Source organism: Enhydra lutris, unplaced genomic scaffold (assembly GCF_002288905.1).
Source record: "Enhydra lutris kenyoni isolate GAN:26980312 unplaced genomic scaffold, ASM228890v2 scaffoldscaffold21, whole genome shotgun sequence".
Classification (NCBI taxonomy): Eukaryota; Metazoa; Chordata; class Mammalia; order Carnivora; family Mustelidae; genus Enhydra; species Enhydra lutris.
This window is the reverse complement of record NW_019154105.1, coordinates 12,759,361-12,777,033: the sequence shown is the minus strand read 5'-3', so window position 1 is coordinate 12,777,033 and position 17,673 is coordinate 12,759,361. Positions and strand designations below refer to the sequence as shown.

At 37.5% G+C, this 17,673-nt stretch overlaps 1 protein-coding gene across 1 annotated transcript in view; it reads right to left on the bottom strand.

The window, feature by feature from the left end:
- Window positions 1-5,625: 5,625 nt before the first annotated feature.
- LOC111149345 (transmembrane protease serine 11E-like) overlaps window positions 5,626-17,673 on the bottom strand; it is a 53,033-nt gene continuing 40,985 nt past the window's right edge. The window contains exon 10 of the mRNA XM_022506341.1: window positions 5,626-6,059. Coding sequence (XP_022362049.1) covers window positions 5,898-6,059 — 162 coding nt within the window. The 3' untranslated portion in view covers window positions 5,626-5,897. The remainder of the gene's footprint in view (window positions 6,060-17,673) is intronic.

The window sequence follows — 17,673 nt, the reverse complement described above, 5'->3', positions numbered from 1 at the left end:
GGGTATCACATGTTTGGAAACAAGACACGTGGTGTTTGAAATGGTTACTAGACATCTTAATGAAGATACAATAGGCAATTGGACATAAGAATTTGGATTTGAGGAGAGAGTTCTGTGGTAGAGATAAGAATCTGGAAATATCATCATGTAGATGGTATTTAAAACCATGAAACTGGGGGCACCAGGGGCTCAGTCAGTTAAGTGGCTAACTTCAGCTCAGGTCATGATCCCAGGGTCCTGGGATTGAGCCCCACATGGGGCTCCCTGATCAGCAGGGAGTCTGCTTCCTCCCTCTCCCTCTGCCACTCCCCCTGCTTGCACGTTCTCTGTCAAATAAATAAATAAAATCTTAAAAACAAAAGCAAACAAACAAAACAAAATCCCCCCCAAAACAAAACATGAAACTGAATGAGATCACCAAGGAAGAGTAACAAGGTCTTAGACCTGGAGTCAGCCAATGTTAGGAGGTCAAGGATGAGGACGGCAAATGACAGAAAATGAGACTCACCTATGAGTACAAAGTCTGAGAGTAGTAGGAAATCAGGAATATGCAATGCCCTGAATGAAAAAGAAGGTTTAGGAAGGAGGAAGCAGAGATCAATGGTGCCAAATGCTGTTGATGAGACATTTAAGATAATTTAAGATAATTTAAGATAATCTTCCATTATATTTAGCAACATGGAGACTACCAATGTCCTTGCAAAGAGCAGTTTTAGTGAAATTTTGGAGCCAAACTTTGATTGAAATGTGCTTAAGGAATAACAGAAGGACAGGTATAGGAGACAGTAAATATAGACCGATTTCTTCAAAAAGCTTTCCTGCAAAGTCTTGGAGCAGCAACTGGTGTAGAAAGAGGAGTCAAGATAATTTTTTTGGGTGTATGTGTGTTTGTTGTTTGTTTGTTTAAGATCAAGGAAATAACAAAAAGAAAATGACTAAGTAGGAAAGGGAGGGAAGAGTTGCAGGAGCAAATTACTTAAGTAGGTGAGAGAAGGTGGGAGCTGGTATATAGGTGGAGGGATTGGCTTTCAATCAGAGCCCCTGGGGCAACAGGTAGGAAGGCCAACTGTCAGGAGCAACTGCTGACATGGGAATAGAGGTGGTGAAGGGTTTCTTCAGAGAGCTTCAGTTTTCAGTGGAGGGGGTGAGAAGCGAGATCATCCATGGAGAACGGGGATGGAGAAGGAGGCGTCACGGGAACTGAGGAGAGGAAAAAATGTGAAATAGACATCTAAGAGAACAGGAGGGTGAACAGTGAAGAGTCACATGATGTTGGGGAAGCACCAAGAGTCTACTGGAGGCTTGTGATGCTGAATTTGAAGTTAGACCTGTCAGTGTGGTTTTGTATTTTTCTCTAAACATGTTCAATGGCATGGTATAGGAAGAGAGTAGGTGGAGATTTGGATTTTATCAGGGTTGTGGTAAAAAGCAAGTGTCATATGGCAGTGAAGCAAGAGAGAAGTCCATGAGTCAAAGGTATGTGTGGGGATGGACTGTGGTATTTACCTAAGCTGGGTACAGCTGTGCCAAAGTGGTATTGATTAATGGATCAGTGTCGACTAAGGAAAATCTCCTACTTGCATGTCTCAGGTCTCTGTCTTCCACTCCACCCTGAGAGTTGTACACTAAAAACTTTATTAGGACAAAAAATTGTAGTCATGATTATTAAAATTGAGACCAACAATATGTATGAAGTATTTCCTTATACTGGAATCCATTCCACACGTACAGTGTAGAAATCGATACAGATGTGTCAGAAAACCATTAAGGACATTATGTATCAAGAAATAAACAGGCACAAGGACAGGATCCTCATATAATCCATACCTTTTATTCTGTATTTGATTGTGTACCCTGTGGGGAAGTGTGGGGAGCAAGATTATTTATCAAGCATTACGAGATACTTGGAGGTACTGTGGTAAAGCCCAGAATTATAAAAATTATAGCATAATACACTCATGAAGACAATATTATTATTTTTTTCTGTACAAAGTAATTCCTTTTTAAAAATTTCTCATGTATTGCTATGTTTGCTTATTTTTATTACTACCATCATTCTTTATTTAGTAAATCTTTATTGAGTATGTGCCATAAATAATATACTTTCCTATGAACTCTGAAGTTTATAAAAGTGAATCAGTCATGGTCCCTACAGGGGACTGGCTAGTTGTTGAAATCAGATCTATTCACACATATCTAAAAGCCATGGAAAGCGAATATATGTACAGAGAGATTAAAAAAATGGTAAGAAGCCACCTGCAAAGAATTTGGCAGTTTCTTAAGAAATTAAACATGTGCTTATCAAATGATAATGTACTCTCAGCTATTAATCCCAGAGGAATGAATGTTCACAAAAAATCCTATACCACTGACACACAAATGTTGTAGTAGCTTTAATCATGATAGTCAAAAATTGTATACAATTCAAATGCCCTTCAATGAATGAATGGTTAAGCAAATTGTGGTATGTCCCTACCATGGAATACTACTCAGCAATAAAAGAAGGAACCATTGACACACATGAATTGGATTGATGTCAATGGAATTATGTTGAGTGAAAAAGCTAACCTCTAAAGCTTTCATATTGTATGATTCCATTTATATACCATTCGTGAATAGACAAATTTATAAAGATCCTGAACAGATTAGTGGTACCAGGTGTTAGAGACTGAGGACAGGTGGCTGTGGGTAGCTTGAGATCAAACTATGCTATATCTTGTCCGTGGTGGCAGTTACACAAATCCATGCATGATAAAATTACATAGAATTAAATACACACATACACATATAATTGCATGTTTTTAAAACCAGTGAAATCTGAGTAAGATTGATGGATTGAAGGATGATCTCAATGTCAACTTCCTGGTTGTGGTATTATACTATAGCTAAGCAAGATGTTTATCATTGTGAGAAACTAGGTAAAGTATACACAGAACCTCTCTGGATTATATTTTACAACTGTATGTAAACCTATGATTTTCTGAAAAAAATTTTTAAAGTTTTTTTTTTGTTTGTTTGTTTTTTTTAGATGGTAAGGAATTTCAGAATAAAGGATGTTATATCCACTTGAGGGAGTCAAGGAAACTTCAAGGAATAGTCATCATTAAACAAGAAACCAGCTCATTCTGTTAGTCTAATTATCTCTTCATTTCAAAAATATTTATTCAAACTATTATGATCAAGTACCAATTGCTTAAAACAAGATTGCAGTTTAATTACAATAGTTATAATAGATACCATTTCTTGAGCACCTACTATATTCTAAGAAGTGTGCTAAGCACTTTCCAACAGTATCTGATTTTAATCCCTACAATCAGTCGTTTAAGGTAAATATCATTATCCCTGTCTCATAAGTGGGTATATTAAGGCTTAGAGTGTTCAATTAGGTGGCTTAAGTCACACAGTTAATATAAAATCTGGATTACTTCTAAAAATCAATGAGTAAACAACAATAAAGCTGTTTTCTGCATAATAAAAAAAACAAATCAATACTTATTGAAAGCCTGTTACATACAGAGCACTTTACTAAGTACTGTGGGAGGAGGGATTAAAGATATAGAAGGAACTCCCTATCTCTTACACAATTAATAAATATTATTCCAGTCATGACTTCTTAGCTTTCTCCAATGAGTTAAAATAGACATGTTCAAGAATGCTGAAACTCTTTACATGTTATCTTTCAAAAGAACTTATTTTAAAAACATGATATACTGTATTATCTATTTCTCTGTGCACATTAAGTTTGAACTGTTACCCATATTTTCACTGTGACCCAATCTCTGTTTCTCAAATTTTTTTAAAAGTATCAAAAATATTTCTCTGAGTACTATGATGTCATTGTCAAATTAAACTTCTAAAATTTCTCCTTAATTTAAGTCTCTTCAAGTTTGTTTGCGGAAGAAATTACTCAATTACCTATTATAAATTTTTAGTTTGGAAACTCACCCCCAGAAATCTGGAAAATATTAATCATTATGTACATTTATATTTATTCATTTTTAAGTCACTTCAGAAAGAGAAATTGTATTTTGTTTGCTTATTTTTTTTATCAGAACTTAATACAGAATTTCTACTATGGTTTTTATTACTTCAAGATCCAGACATCGGTTTCCTTAGATCTTTCTACAGCTTGTAGGTGCCACCTAGAGGCCCAACTGCAGAATGTACTAAAACAGGGGAATCCATTTGGAATGGAACACTGAGAGTGATTTTGTTTGAAATGTATTTAAATTTTTGTTTAAAATTCAGCACTTGCATCAATTTTGTTTTTTTCAAAACATCTATTAAATGAAACAAAAATAATTTACGCAAAATATTTCACACTGTCAATTCATGTCAGTTTCCATTTTATTTTAGCCAAGCACCTAAATCTGACCCTTTCATATGCCAATATTATTTGGGTGAGTCAAAGTCAAATTTTTCCTGCTAATGTTGGTTTTCAAAGTGATTATGGTCCAATACAGAACTTGGATGAGTAGCTGTATATGAGGAGGCAAGGGTAATGGAAAAATTTAGTGTAATCTCACCATGTTAACATAGCATAGATAATGGCATGAGTTGTAACTAACTTCATAATGGCCTAGATCATCTGCATGCTGTGTCTCTAACTGCTCAGTAGTTATTTACCAAAACTAAAATTATGAAAGTGGTTGATATTTGGCTTTTACTCTTCAGTTTTGTCTGCAAGCAATTAGTAATTCAGTGCTATACTGGACATAGCAGGGTGCCAGCTTCCAGGATAAATTCCTATGATACCTTCCCATCTCAGTCCAGAGAAGTCCAAGAGGTCAGTGGTCCAATCCTGGGCTGGAAATTCAGCAGCAGGCAAAGGCGTGCCATCATCTCAAAATGGAGTTCTGGCCTCCATTTGCATGACTGTATCTACACCCTAACACCTGGACCTTATTTCCTTCAAGGCTTTGTATTTGAAAAAAACTTTAAAACACAAATACAGAAGCACTTGGTGATAATCCTATTTCCTTCAATACTCTGGACTGATTCTCGTGTCATTCTCTTCTATTCAACAACAACAACAAATCTTAACACATAAGGTATACTGGTTGTTTTCAAATGAATTTTCATAACCTCAGATCTTAAAAGAACTTGAAATACATTGAGTAGTAGTATTTTCCCATCTTCCCCTTCTTCCTGAACTATCATATCAACCAAATGGATGATATTATTATTATATATTGATATCCTCAACAGTGAAATATTAAATAAATATTATTTGCTTTAACTTAGAACAAATACATTATATAGAGTTTGTATAATTATTGTAGGCCACAGGAAAACAGAATCATCCCTACACTTATCTCTGTACTTGTTAGCTAGAAATGAAAATAAAACTGTATCTTGGTTTCTGTGCATTTCCTTAATTCCCACTCTTTTTTCAACATTAAGTATATGGTGTTCTGGGGTCTGTTTGATTGACCTGTTGTAACAAATGTGATCATTATCCTCATACCATTAAGGGGGAAAAAAAAAACTCTTAATACTTCTTTGTGCATAAAAATATGTAGTTCTTTCCTTTTTACATTTCCTTCCACTCTGTCCTGCCCCTTGAAAGTGGAGATTTATTAAGATGAGAGACTCGGGGGAAATGAAAGAAGGAATCACTTCAAGTTATATATATGCATAAGAAATTTATGTCAACGAGCCAAAATTTTGATGACAAAACTTCTAGAAAACAAGTGAATGCAAATTGGGACAGAACATATCTGCAGAGCAGGATGCTCAGGGTGAAACAGAGCTAGGAAAGAAACATGCACATCAAGCAGACAGTTTAGTTAGGTGGGTCCAATCCGGGTGATCTGCAAGACTTCTTTTGGGATTCTGTCTCTCTGAGAATGGTCCATACACAAACCATGTGTTCCATTCTACTAGGGTTTTCTCTCTTAGATACAAGTTTTGGAACGGATCCAGTCCCGGAAAGCAGTCACTCTAGTGTAAACACCGGGCTTATTAGGTTGGGCACATTCATCGCCCCAGCTCACTATTCCAGTAAGATACCAGATATCTCTGGCATCTGCACTAACCAGTGGTCCTCCGGAGTCACCCTACAGGAGAAGGGAGAGATTAGTCATTAATAGTTCAGTTGATTACAGCAGTATTCTTTATTTTTCTGACTTGAGTTTAATGAAAGGGGCAGTTTTCAAAAGTTTTCAGTGTGCTCAAATGCAGAAGCCATACCTCCGTGTCAGTAATTCATATAAGGGAGAAGGTCCATTACCTAGGGTATTGGCTTACATTCAGGGGTCGGCACACTGAGATTAAAGGCACCATCTCTTTGGAGAACAGTATTCTTCTCTGGTATATCTGAGAAGATAATTCCTCATATCCCTTATCACTATGACATAGCTCCCAAAAGAAGGGTGAAGAGTCTATTACTGATAAAAGCACAGACACTAGAGTCAGACACCTGGGTTTAAATCTCAAGTCTGGTTCTTCCAGGTAGCTAAGACCTTTAATTTACATTTAATGCCCCTAATAATACCTACCTCCGGTGATAATTTTGAAGATTAAGTAAGATAGTAAAGACATGTTTAAAATCAGAAATTCCAATTGTCTATGCGTTGTGAACTCTAGAGGCCTGTTTCTTAAACAGGTCATAAAAACTAGGTACAAGCTGATTTTTCCTCAAAATCCCAGGGTCTCTAATATTGACCACCCACTAACTGTTCAGCACTCTATGGAGCTCTTAATTAATTACATATTATCTCATTAACTCGTGTAATTCTGGTAACAAAATGTGAAGTGAGGTTTCATTTTCTCCATTTTAACAATAAGGGAACCAAAACTCATAGAAATTAAGTAATTTGCCTGATGGCACATGCTATTCAGGGGCAGAAATGAATTTGAATCCACAGCGATCTAACTCAGAAGTCCAGATTTCTTGACCTGCATTGTGTTAACTTCCCTGTGCATTTACTTTTGTTCATGTAAAAACATTAGCTAATACTAACAGTAACTGAATTTGTAATAATGTGTCTGTAATTTTTAAATCCGTTAACAGTAAGTGTTTACCTATACCCTCAAATGTCAAAAGATAGTAAATACATGCACTCAGGTACGTAAAAATAAATCATTTTGGTAATTGAAACCCAAGCCTATATGAAAGCACTGATTAGGATGAGGAAATAGAAGATTCCAGAGATCACAAAATTTAAAGCTATCTAAGAAAAGGTACAAAAGAGTCTGAGAAATAAGTAATCAAAGAAAAAAGATAGCAGTGTACTTAACAGCCTTACAAATTGTATCAGGTGATGTCTACTGACAAGTATCAAATAGGCAAGGATTGTCCTACTAAAACTAGTTAGCTTACACATGATTAGTGAATGGAAGAGTTAAATCAGTGTAAGATAGAGATTGTGATGGTTTATATGTGTTTTGTCTTAGGTAGGGAAGCCAGGGTAATGAGAATAGAATTATCATCTTCAGAAGAGGAAAAAGTTCTCAATTGAGCTTTTGCACAAGCAGAGGTCCTTGGGGGCTCTACTTTTTTTTTTTTTTTTTTTTTTTTAAAGAATGTATTTATTTATTTGAGAGAGTGAATGAGAGACTGCACAAGCTGGGGAGGGATAGAGGGAGGAACAGACTTATCCCTGAGGAGGGAGCCTTGGGGCTCTACTTTAATAAAATATTTTAAAAGTACTTGTGCCCTGGACTCCCCCTGCCAGAGAAACACACCACAGCTTCACTCCCTTCATGGATCCTGGCAGGTTACACTTTCTCCTCTACTCAGGGCTACCCTCTCATGTGCACTGCCTTGGCCCCAGCAAGCTGGTCCATCCACTCTGTCATCTCTCTGCGTTTTTAACAAATCCCAAGTAAGTAACCAGTCACCCTGGGCATTCTGCCTGCCCACACTATACAAGTTATTTTTCAAGACAAAATTCTGCTGCTGTTGTTAATTCTCTGGGTAAAAAGTTGCATAGCCTTTGAGGGATCTGTTTTTCTGTCTCTGGCACTTTTTTCCCATAAATCCTGTTCTTTTCAGTGAGTGGCTTAATGCGAAACAGGAAGTTTAATCAGGATTACATATCGTAAGAGAAACTTTGAAACTAGAAGCCAAACCAGGAAGTTAATTTAGTGGTTACGATATGAAGTAATGCAGGAATAGACGAGGGTGTTAAACAAAAAGAATGGGGGCAGAGATACATTTGGGAGACATGGTAAAAGGGAAAAATATCTCCAAAGACTTAATCAATTAGATGTGAAGAAGATCTAAAAGTAAAAGAAGACTTCATCAATGAGGAAACCCAGTTAACATAAAGGAGAAACTTGAAAATGGAAAAACAGATACAGACATACCTCATTTTATTATGCTTTCTTTATTGTGCTTTACAGACACTGTGTTTTTTTTTTTTTTTTAACAAATAGAAGGTTTGTGGCAATCCTTTGTCAAGCAACTCTACCAGTGCTGTTTTTCCATTTTGTGTCTCTGTGTCACAGTTTGACAATTCTTGTAATATTTCTAACTTTTTCATTATTATATTTACTATGGTGATCTGTGATCAGTGATCTTTGATGTTACTATTGTAATTGTTTGGGGGTGCTATGAACTGTGCCCCATGTAAGAGGGGAAACTTAATAAATGTGTGTATTCTGATTGCTCTACCAGCGAGCTATTCCCCCATCTCTCTCCCTCTCTTCAGGCCTCCCTGTTCCCCAAAAAACAATAATATTGAAATTAGGCCAATTAATAACCCTACAGGGGCCTCTAAATATTCAAGTGAAAGGAAAATTGTGTGTTTCTCAGTCTAACCAGAAGCTAGAAATAATTAAGCTTAGTGAGGAAGTATGTCAAGAGCTGAGACAAGCTGAAAGTTAAGCCTCTTGCATCAAACAGCCAAGTTATGAATGCAAAGGAAAAGTTCTTGAAGGAAATGAAAACAGCTACTCCCGTGAACACAGGAATGATAAGAAAACAAAACAGACTTATTGCTGGTAATGGAGTTTCAGTGGTCTGGATAGAAGAAACAAGTCACAACATTAGGTTAAGCCAAAACCTAATCCAAAGAAAGGCCCTAACTCTCTTTAGTTCTGTGAAGGCTGCAGGAGCTCAGGAAGCTGAAGAAGGAAAGGTCAATGCTGGCAGAGATTGGCTCATGAGGTTTAAGGAATGGAGTTGTCAGCATAACGTCAAAGTGCAAGGTGACAAGGCAGCTGCCAATGTAGAAGCTGCACTAGAAGATGTAGCTAAGATAATTCATGAAGACGGCTTCACTAAACAACAGATTTTCTATTTTTTTTTAAGATTATATTTATTTATTTGACAGAGAAAAAGTCTGAGAGAGCACATGCAGGGGAAGCAGCAGAGGGAGAGGGAAAAGCAACTCCCTGCTGAGCAGGGAGATGGATGCTGATCCAAGGACCCTGGGATCATGACCTGAGCCGAAGGCAGATGCTTAACCAACTGAGCCACCCAAACACTTAACCAACTGAGCCACATAGGTGCCCCAAAACAGATTTCCAATGTAGGTGAAACAGCCTTCTACTGGAAAAAGATCCTATCTAAGACTTTCATAGCTAAAGAAGATAAGTCAATGTCTGGCTTCAAAGCTTGAAATACAGGCTGACTCTCTAGTTAGGAGCTTATGCAGCTGGTGACTTTAAGCTGAAGCTAAGGCTCACATACCATTCTGAAAAATCCTAGGAATCTTAAGAATTATGATACATCTACTCTTCGTTTGTTATAGAAATAGAGCAAGGCCTGAATGATTGCACATCTGTTTACAACATGTTTTACAAAATATTTTAAGCCCACTGTTGAGAACAACTGCTCAGAAAAAAAGGATTTCTTTCAAAATATTGCTGCTCATTGGCAGTACATCTGGTTCCCAAGAGCTCTGATAGAGATGTACTACAAGACTAATGTTGTTTTCATGCCTGCTAACATATGGGCCAAGGAATAATTTTGACTTTCAAGTCTTATTATTTAAGAAATACATTTTGTAAGGCTATAGCTGCCATAGATAGTGATTCCTTTAAAGTAAACTGAAAATCTTCAGCAAAGAAAGCACCATTCTAGATGCCTTTAAGAACATTTATGAGTAATGGGAAGAGGTCAAAATATCAACATTAAATGGAATTTGGAAGAAGTTGATTTCAATCCTTATGGATAAATTTAGGGTTTGAGACTTGAGTGGATGAAATCATGGCAAATGTGGTACAAATGGCCACAGTCGCCAAACTGTGGAAAGAACCAAGATGCCCTTCAACAGAAAACTGGATAAAGAAGATATGGTCCATATATACTATGGAGTATTATGCCTCCATCAGAAAGGGTGAGTATCCAACTGTTGTATCAACATGGACAGGACTGGAAGAGATTATGCTGAGGGAAATAAGTCAAGCAGAGAGAGTCAATTATCATATGGTTTTGCTTATTTGTGGAGCATAAGGAATAACAAGGAGGACATGGGGAAATGGAGAAGAGAAGTGAGTTGGGGGAAATTGGAGGGGGAGACAAAGCATGAGAGACTGTGGACTCTGAGAAACAAACTGAGGGTTTTGGTGGGGGGTAGGAGGCTGGGTGAACCTGGTGGTAGGGATTATGGAGGGCAAGTATTGCATGGAGCACTGGGTGTGGTGCATAAACAATGAATTCTGGAACACTGAAAAGAAATTTAAAAAAATAAATAAAAAGTTTTAAAAAATAGCAAAAGAACTAGAATTAGAAGTGGAGCCTGAAGATGGGACTGAATTATTGCAATCTCACCATATAACTTTAATGGACAAGGAATTGCCTCTTATGGATGAACAAAGAAAGTGGTTTCTTGAGATGGAATCGACTCCCAGTGAAGACGTTGTGAAGATTGTTGAAATTATAACAAAGGACTTAGAATATAAATTTAGTTGGTAAAGCAGTAGCAGAGTTTGAGATGATTGACTCCAATTTGAAAGAAGTTCTATGGTGGATAAAATGCTATCAAACAGCATTGCATGCTATAGAGAAATCATCCATAAGGAAAAGTCTATGTGGCAAACTTCTTTATTGTCTTATTTTGAGAAATTGACTCAGCCTCCCAACCTTCAGCAACCACCACTGTGGTCAGTCAGAAGCCATCAATACTGAGGCAATATTCTCTAGCAGGAAAAAAATTACAGCTCACTGAAAGCTCAGATGATAATTAGCAACTTTTAGCAATAAAGAATTTTTAAATTACAGTATATGCATGGGTTATTTTATACATAATGTTATTGCATACCTAACAGAGTACAGTCAAATGTAAAAATAACTTTTATATGCACTGAGAAACAACAACAACAAAAAAAAACATTTGACTCATTTCATTGTGGCAGTCTGGAATGGAACCCACAGTATCTTCAAGGTATGCCTATAACGTTTCATAATGCCTGTTGAGTTTGAGATGGCACATATACAAGTTTTAATCTTATACTAAAAACTTAAAACTTATAAATGAAAATGTTTTTGGAGTAGGTGGAAATGTGAGACTGAATTGGGCAAGAGTTTAATTCTGATTATGTAGATTTGGAAGTCATTAAAGGGACAACTGAGTTCAGAGAAAAGATAGTTTCTTTCAGTGAGTAGATAGAGAAGAGAGAAAAATTTCACCCAAGACCTGAGTCTTAATGGATAGTAAGTCTTAAACAGGGAGAGAGAAAGAGAAACCAGGATAAAGAACCAGAAATGAGTGGTAGGAGAAAGAGGAGGGGAAATCAGCACATTTCAGGATTATAGAATCCAAAGAAGAATCTATTTTAAGAAGGAGGAGGTAGCCAAATGTCACTGAGAAGGAGATCCAAGTAAAGATTTTTGCATATGATGTTATTGATGAATTTTGAGGTTTTAAAGTATATGGAACTGGTCAAGTGTCAAAAATTGTGAACACTGGACCTAAAATGGGGGGAAAAAACCTGGTGCCAGAGATAGGAAAAAAATTGGTTTTCAGAAGTAGGAAAGCAGGGTTTTATAATCACAAAGTGAAACTTTGTTCCTTCTCTTTAATTCCCCAAATTTATAAGGAAAAGGAACATTCACATCAAATACCATCATGGAAGTGGCATTGTAGAGTAGAGAGCATATTTACAGATGAAATTATATGACATCTGGGATTTACTTCAAAATAGATCTGAAAAAATAGGGTGGAGAAGGAAGAGATGAGAAGATTGTGTTAAGATATATAGGGATGAGGGACGCCTGGGTGGCTCAGTGGGTTAAAGCCTCTGCCTTCGGCTCAGGTCATGATCTCAGGGTCCTGGGATCGAGTTCCACATTGGGCTTTCTGCTCGGCAGGGAGCCTGCTTCCTCCTCCCCGCACCTGCTCGCCTCTCTGCCTGCTTGTGATCTCTGTTTGTCAAATAAATAAATAAAATCTTAAAAAAAAAAAAAGATATATAGGGATGAAGTAAAATTAGCCATGAGTTGATAATTGTTGAAGCTAGGTGATGAGCACATTGGGGTTCATTATATAACTCTCTTTACTTATACATACATTAGAAATTTTCTGTAATAAATAATTTAGAATATGAAAGAGTTATACAGCTCTTCCTTTCAGACTTTTAGGAAGGAAGTAACCATAAATAGAAGCTGAGATATTTGAATAAAAATCATAAATGATGATCACAAATGCAAAATCATACGTTTTGGTAATGTTAGAGGCAAGTAAGACCAGAGATTAAGGCAAGAGAAGATCTAGAATATCTAAACTATGATTCTATGACTATCAAGAAGCCAAATAAAATATAATTGATTCTTGCTATTCATAGCAGTTCTTTTTTATGAAGTTGCCATAAACCCTGAATTAGTGAATACTGAATCATTGCTCCAGGGGGAAATAAAGGGTTTGATTTCCATGAGCTTCTGGTCCTATCTTCATCAAATGATCAACACATAACCATATTTTATGTATGTTTCACTTAAAGACACATTAGGATCTATTATTAATTCATTAATGTGGAACTCATAGCCAACAGCACTGTAACTCATGTCTGTATGACGCTTACCTAACACACAAATTTTCTCCATATGGCACATCACATCCTTCTTGTACCTTACTTCAGCACCACACTTGGGGACTATTTTAAACAGTGAAGTTACCAACAAAAAGCACAAAAATTAGGAAAATGTGGCACTAAATAGACCAAAAAAGAGACACAAATTTATGGTATGAGAGCTGAAACAAGAAGGCAGCGCATCTCCTTTTTGACCTCAGGTGGGAACATGCACATTGGGTGACTCAAATTTTTGCCACTCTGCTTAGGTTCATGAATGAACACAAAAGTGCCTTGATAATTGATTTGGGATTTACAAACAAATTTTAGCAAATACGTGAATTCATAAGCACAGAATCTGCAAATAATGAAGACTATGGGTATGTTTTCATGTGTGTCTTTTATTAAATTGGTTTTATTTTAGTATTTTATTCACAAGATCAACTTGAATTTTCTGTAGAATTTTGTACCGGGAACTATCTATATTGTCCCATGTCTTCCTCCAGGAATAATCAGGGTCTCAGAGTGGACAAAGAAACACAATGAGTTAAGTCTAATCTTGAGTGTTTGCTAGGAATGTGGAGAAAGGTCAGCTGGGTGAAAGAGTTTAATGTAGCAAATTGAACAATGCTGAATTGACTGACCCAGAGGTAAAAGTTGGGAAAGGACAATGATGAAGTCAGTCATGGATTAAGGGAAGTAAAGTCAATGAAAGAAAAAAAATGTAGTGTATATGTGAGAGAGAAAAAACATGAAAAGTTGAAAAAATTCTTAGAAATGAATAATATACCACTGTATGGATCTAGACTGCAAAATATACAGAATAACATGTAATTTCAAAAACAAATTTGAAACTTAGAGGAGTGCACATTAAACATAAGATCTGTCAAATCACAAAATTAAAATTATAGGAGTATTTACAATTGTACCCATGGAATCAGTATTGGCCTTTATTCTATCAGCAATGTAGATGAAGACATAGAGATCATAGCTGTCATAGCAGGCAAACAGTGCTAGCTTGTGTACTGGAAAGCAAAAGCAGGGTTCAAAATGATGTCTATGCTCTGGACCAAGATAGAATAGAATTACTTATTTTTTTACCCAAACTAAATTTAAAAGATAATAATTAATTAATTTTTTAAAAACTGGACTTTAGAAATAAATATAAAAAACACTGAAAAGTAGACAGAAGAAGCCAGGGGACCTAGGAAACTGAGGACTCAAGGAATGATAAAACAATGAGCTCCCTGAGTTTACTTTTTTGCTCTACTTATCCTGAACATAGAGCTTATAAAAATGTTAATCTAGCAACCTGCCAACAGATATGGATGAAAAAGTAGCCCCATGGGGCGCCTGGGTGGCTCAGAGTGTTAAAGCCTCTGCCTTCGGCTCAGATCATGACCCCAGGGTCCTGGGATCGAGCCCCACATCGGGCTCACTGCTCAGCAGGGAGCCTGCTTTCTCTCTCTCTCTCTCTCTCTCTCTCTCTGCCTGCCTCTCTGCCTACTTGTGATCTCTGTCAAATAAATAAATAAAAATCTTTAAAAAAAAAAAGTAGCCCCATGAAAACCTTTCTTTCTCTAGTCAAAGAAACTAAAGTGGGGCAACCTATGGAGGACAAAAAAAACCTTTTATTTTTTATTTATATATACTTTTAAAGACTTTATTTATTTATTTGACAGAGAGAGAGAGAGGAAAGAGAGAGGGAACACAAGCAGGGGGAGTGGGAGAAGGAAAAGTAGGTTTCCCACTGCGTAGGGAGCCTGATCCCAGGACACCAGGATCATGACCTGAACCGAAGGCAGATGCTTAACAACTGAGCCTCCTAGGTGTCCCTGGAGGACGAAAGCTTTTAGGTACTACCTGCTCTACTCCAACCAAACACAGAAAAACTGTGGCCCTATCCTAACCCCCATCAGCAAAGGCAAAGTGGGGAGCCTAGACTTCTATCCCTACCAGGCTGTAAGAAGGTCCCCTCCTCCACCAGAGAAAGCTGAGTTGGAAACTAAACTTTGATTTCTGCCAGGTGATAATGAAACCCTTCTCTTTCTTTCCTATGGTGACCAGCTGGAGAGCATAGACTATAACCCTGTAGAAATGAGGCCTACCTTTCTCACTTAGGGTGGTGTCAGAGGAGACCTAGTACAAAGTCAGGGCTATCCCCACTGCCAACAGTAATGAGGCCACTACCCCATGATGTCTGTAGAGGCCTCAAAGGGAGCAGTAACAAGGTTCTCCCGACCACACTGGTATCAGAGGAAGCTTAATACAGAGCCTAAAATTCCACCTCCATCCAGCAGTAACAAAGCTCTTTTCCCCTATTTGGGTGTCAAAGGAAGATGAATAGGAAATGAAGTAAAACCTACCTATTCCAACCAGTGTTATGTGAGAGGAAGCATGCTAAAACAGAAGAATTTAAATAAGATCCAGAGTTTTATAATACTCAAAATGTCCAAGATATACCTGGAAATCACTTATCATACCAAGAACCAGAAAATCTCAATTTGAAAGAGAAAAGACAATCAACAAATATACTGAGATGAGACAGTGGAATTTTCTGACAAAGATTTTAAAGCAGGCATTACAAAAATGTCTTAATGAGCAATTACCACTATGCTTGAAACAAATTAAAAAATAAGAAGTTTCAGCAAAGAAATAGCAGATATACAGAAGGATCAAATAGATATACTAGAACTGAAAAATGAAATAATTAAAAACCTGATTGGATGGGCTCAATAGGATAAAGATGACAGAAGAGAGAATCAGTGATCTTGAAGATAGAATGGCAGAAATTACACAATCTGAGCAATACAATCAGGAATGGGGGTGGGGGAAATGTTCATCATCACTAGCCATTAGGGAGATTCAAATTAAAACCACATTGAGATACCACCTTACACCAGTTAGAATGGCCAAAATTAGCAAGACAGGAAACAACGTGTGTTGGAGAGGATGTAGAGAAAGGGGAACCCTCTTACACTGTTGGTGGGAATGCAAGTTGGTGCATCCACTTTGGAGAACAGTGTGGAGATTCCTTAAGAAATTAAAAATAGAGCTTCCCTATGACCCTGCAATTGCACTAATGGATATTTACCCCAAAGATACAGATATAGTGAAAAGAAGGGCCATCTGTACCCCAATGTTTATAGCAGCAATGGCCACGGTCGCCAAACTGTGGAAAGAACTAAGATGCCCTTCAATGGACGAATGGATAAGGAAGATGTGGTCCATATACACTATGGAGTATTATGCCTCCATCAGAAAGGATGAATACCCAACTTTTGTATCAACATGGACGGGACTGGAAGAGATTATGCTGAGTGAAATAAGTCAAGCAGAGAGAGTCAATTATCATATGGTCTCACTTATTTGCAGAGCATAACAAATAACATGGAGGACAAGGGGAGATGGAGAGGAGAAGGGAGTTGAGGGAAATTGGAAGGGGAGGTGAACCATGAGAGACTATGGACTCTGAAAAACAACCTGAGGGTTTTGAAGGGCAGGGGGGGGTGGGAGGTTGGGGGAGCCAGGTGGTGGGTATTAAGGAGGGCACATATTGCATGGAGCACTGGGTGTGGTGCAAAAACAATGAATACTGTTACACTGAAAAGAAATAACAAAACAAAACAAAGCAAACAAAAAAAAGAAGCTCAGGGACCTCTGAGACTATGACAAAACAACTAACATTCTTATTATTAGGCTCCCAGAAGGATACAAAAAAGAAAGTAGGGCTAGGAAATTACTCAAAGAAATAATGGGGGAAAATTTCCCAAATTTGTCAACAGACATGAATCTGCACATCCAAAAAGCTGAGTAAGGATATTTTATTTATTGCTATAAATAAATAAATAAACAAACAAACTGAGTAAACCCAAAACAGGATAACCCAAAGAAATCCATGCCAAGACACAATCAAACTTTTGATAACTAAAGAGAAAGAAAAATCTTGAACACAGCAATAAAGAAATGGCAGATCATCTATAGGGAAAAAATAATTCTAGTAATAGCACATCTCTCACCAGAAATTCACAGAGGCCGTGATCTAAATGCTGAAAGAAAAGAACTGTCAATCCCAAATTCTATATCTGACAAAATTATGGTTCAGGAATGAATAAGAAATGAAGAATTTTGTAGACAGAAAAAGTGAGGGAATTTGTCATTAGCAGATGTACATTAAAAAAAAAGCTAAAGGAAGTTTCTAAAACAGTAAGGAATGGTAAAAAATCTTGGAAAGGGGGGAGAGTCAAGATGGCGGAGAAGTAGCAGCTGAGACTACTTCAGGTAGCGGGAGATCAGCTAGATAGCTTATCTAAAGATTGCAAACACCTACAAATCCAACGGGAGATCGAAGAGAAGAAGAACAGCAACTCTAGAAACAGAAAATCAACCACTTCCTGAAAGGTAGGACGGATGGAGAAGTGAATCCAAAGCGACGGGAAGATAGACCGCGGGGGGAGGGGCCGGCTCCCGGCAAGTGGCGGAGCAACGGAACACAAAATCGGAACTTTTAAAAGTCTGTTCCACTGAGGGACATCGCTCCAGAGGCTTAACCAGGGTGAAGCCCACGCAGGGTCAGCGTGGCCTCAGGTCCCGCAGGGCCACAGAAGGATCGGGGGTGTCTGAGTGTCGCAGAGCTTACAGGTATTAGAACGGGGAAGCCGGCTACAGAGACAGAGCCGAGGAGTAAGCTCTAAGCTCGGGGTTACCTTGAAC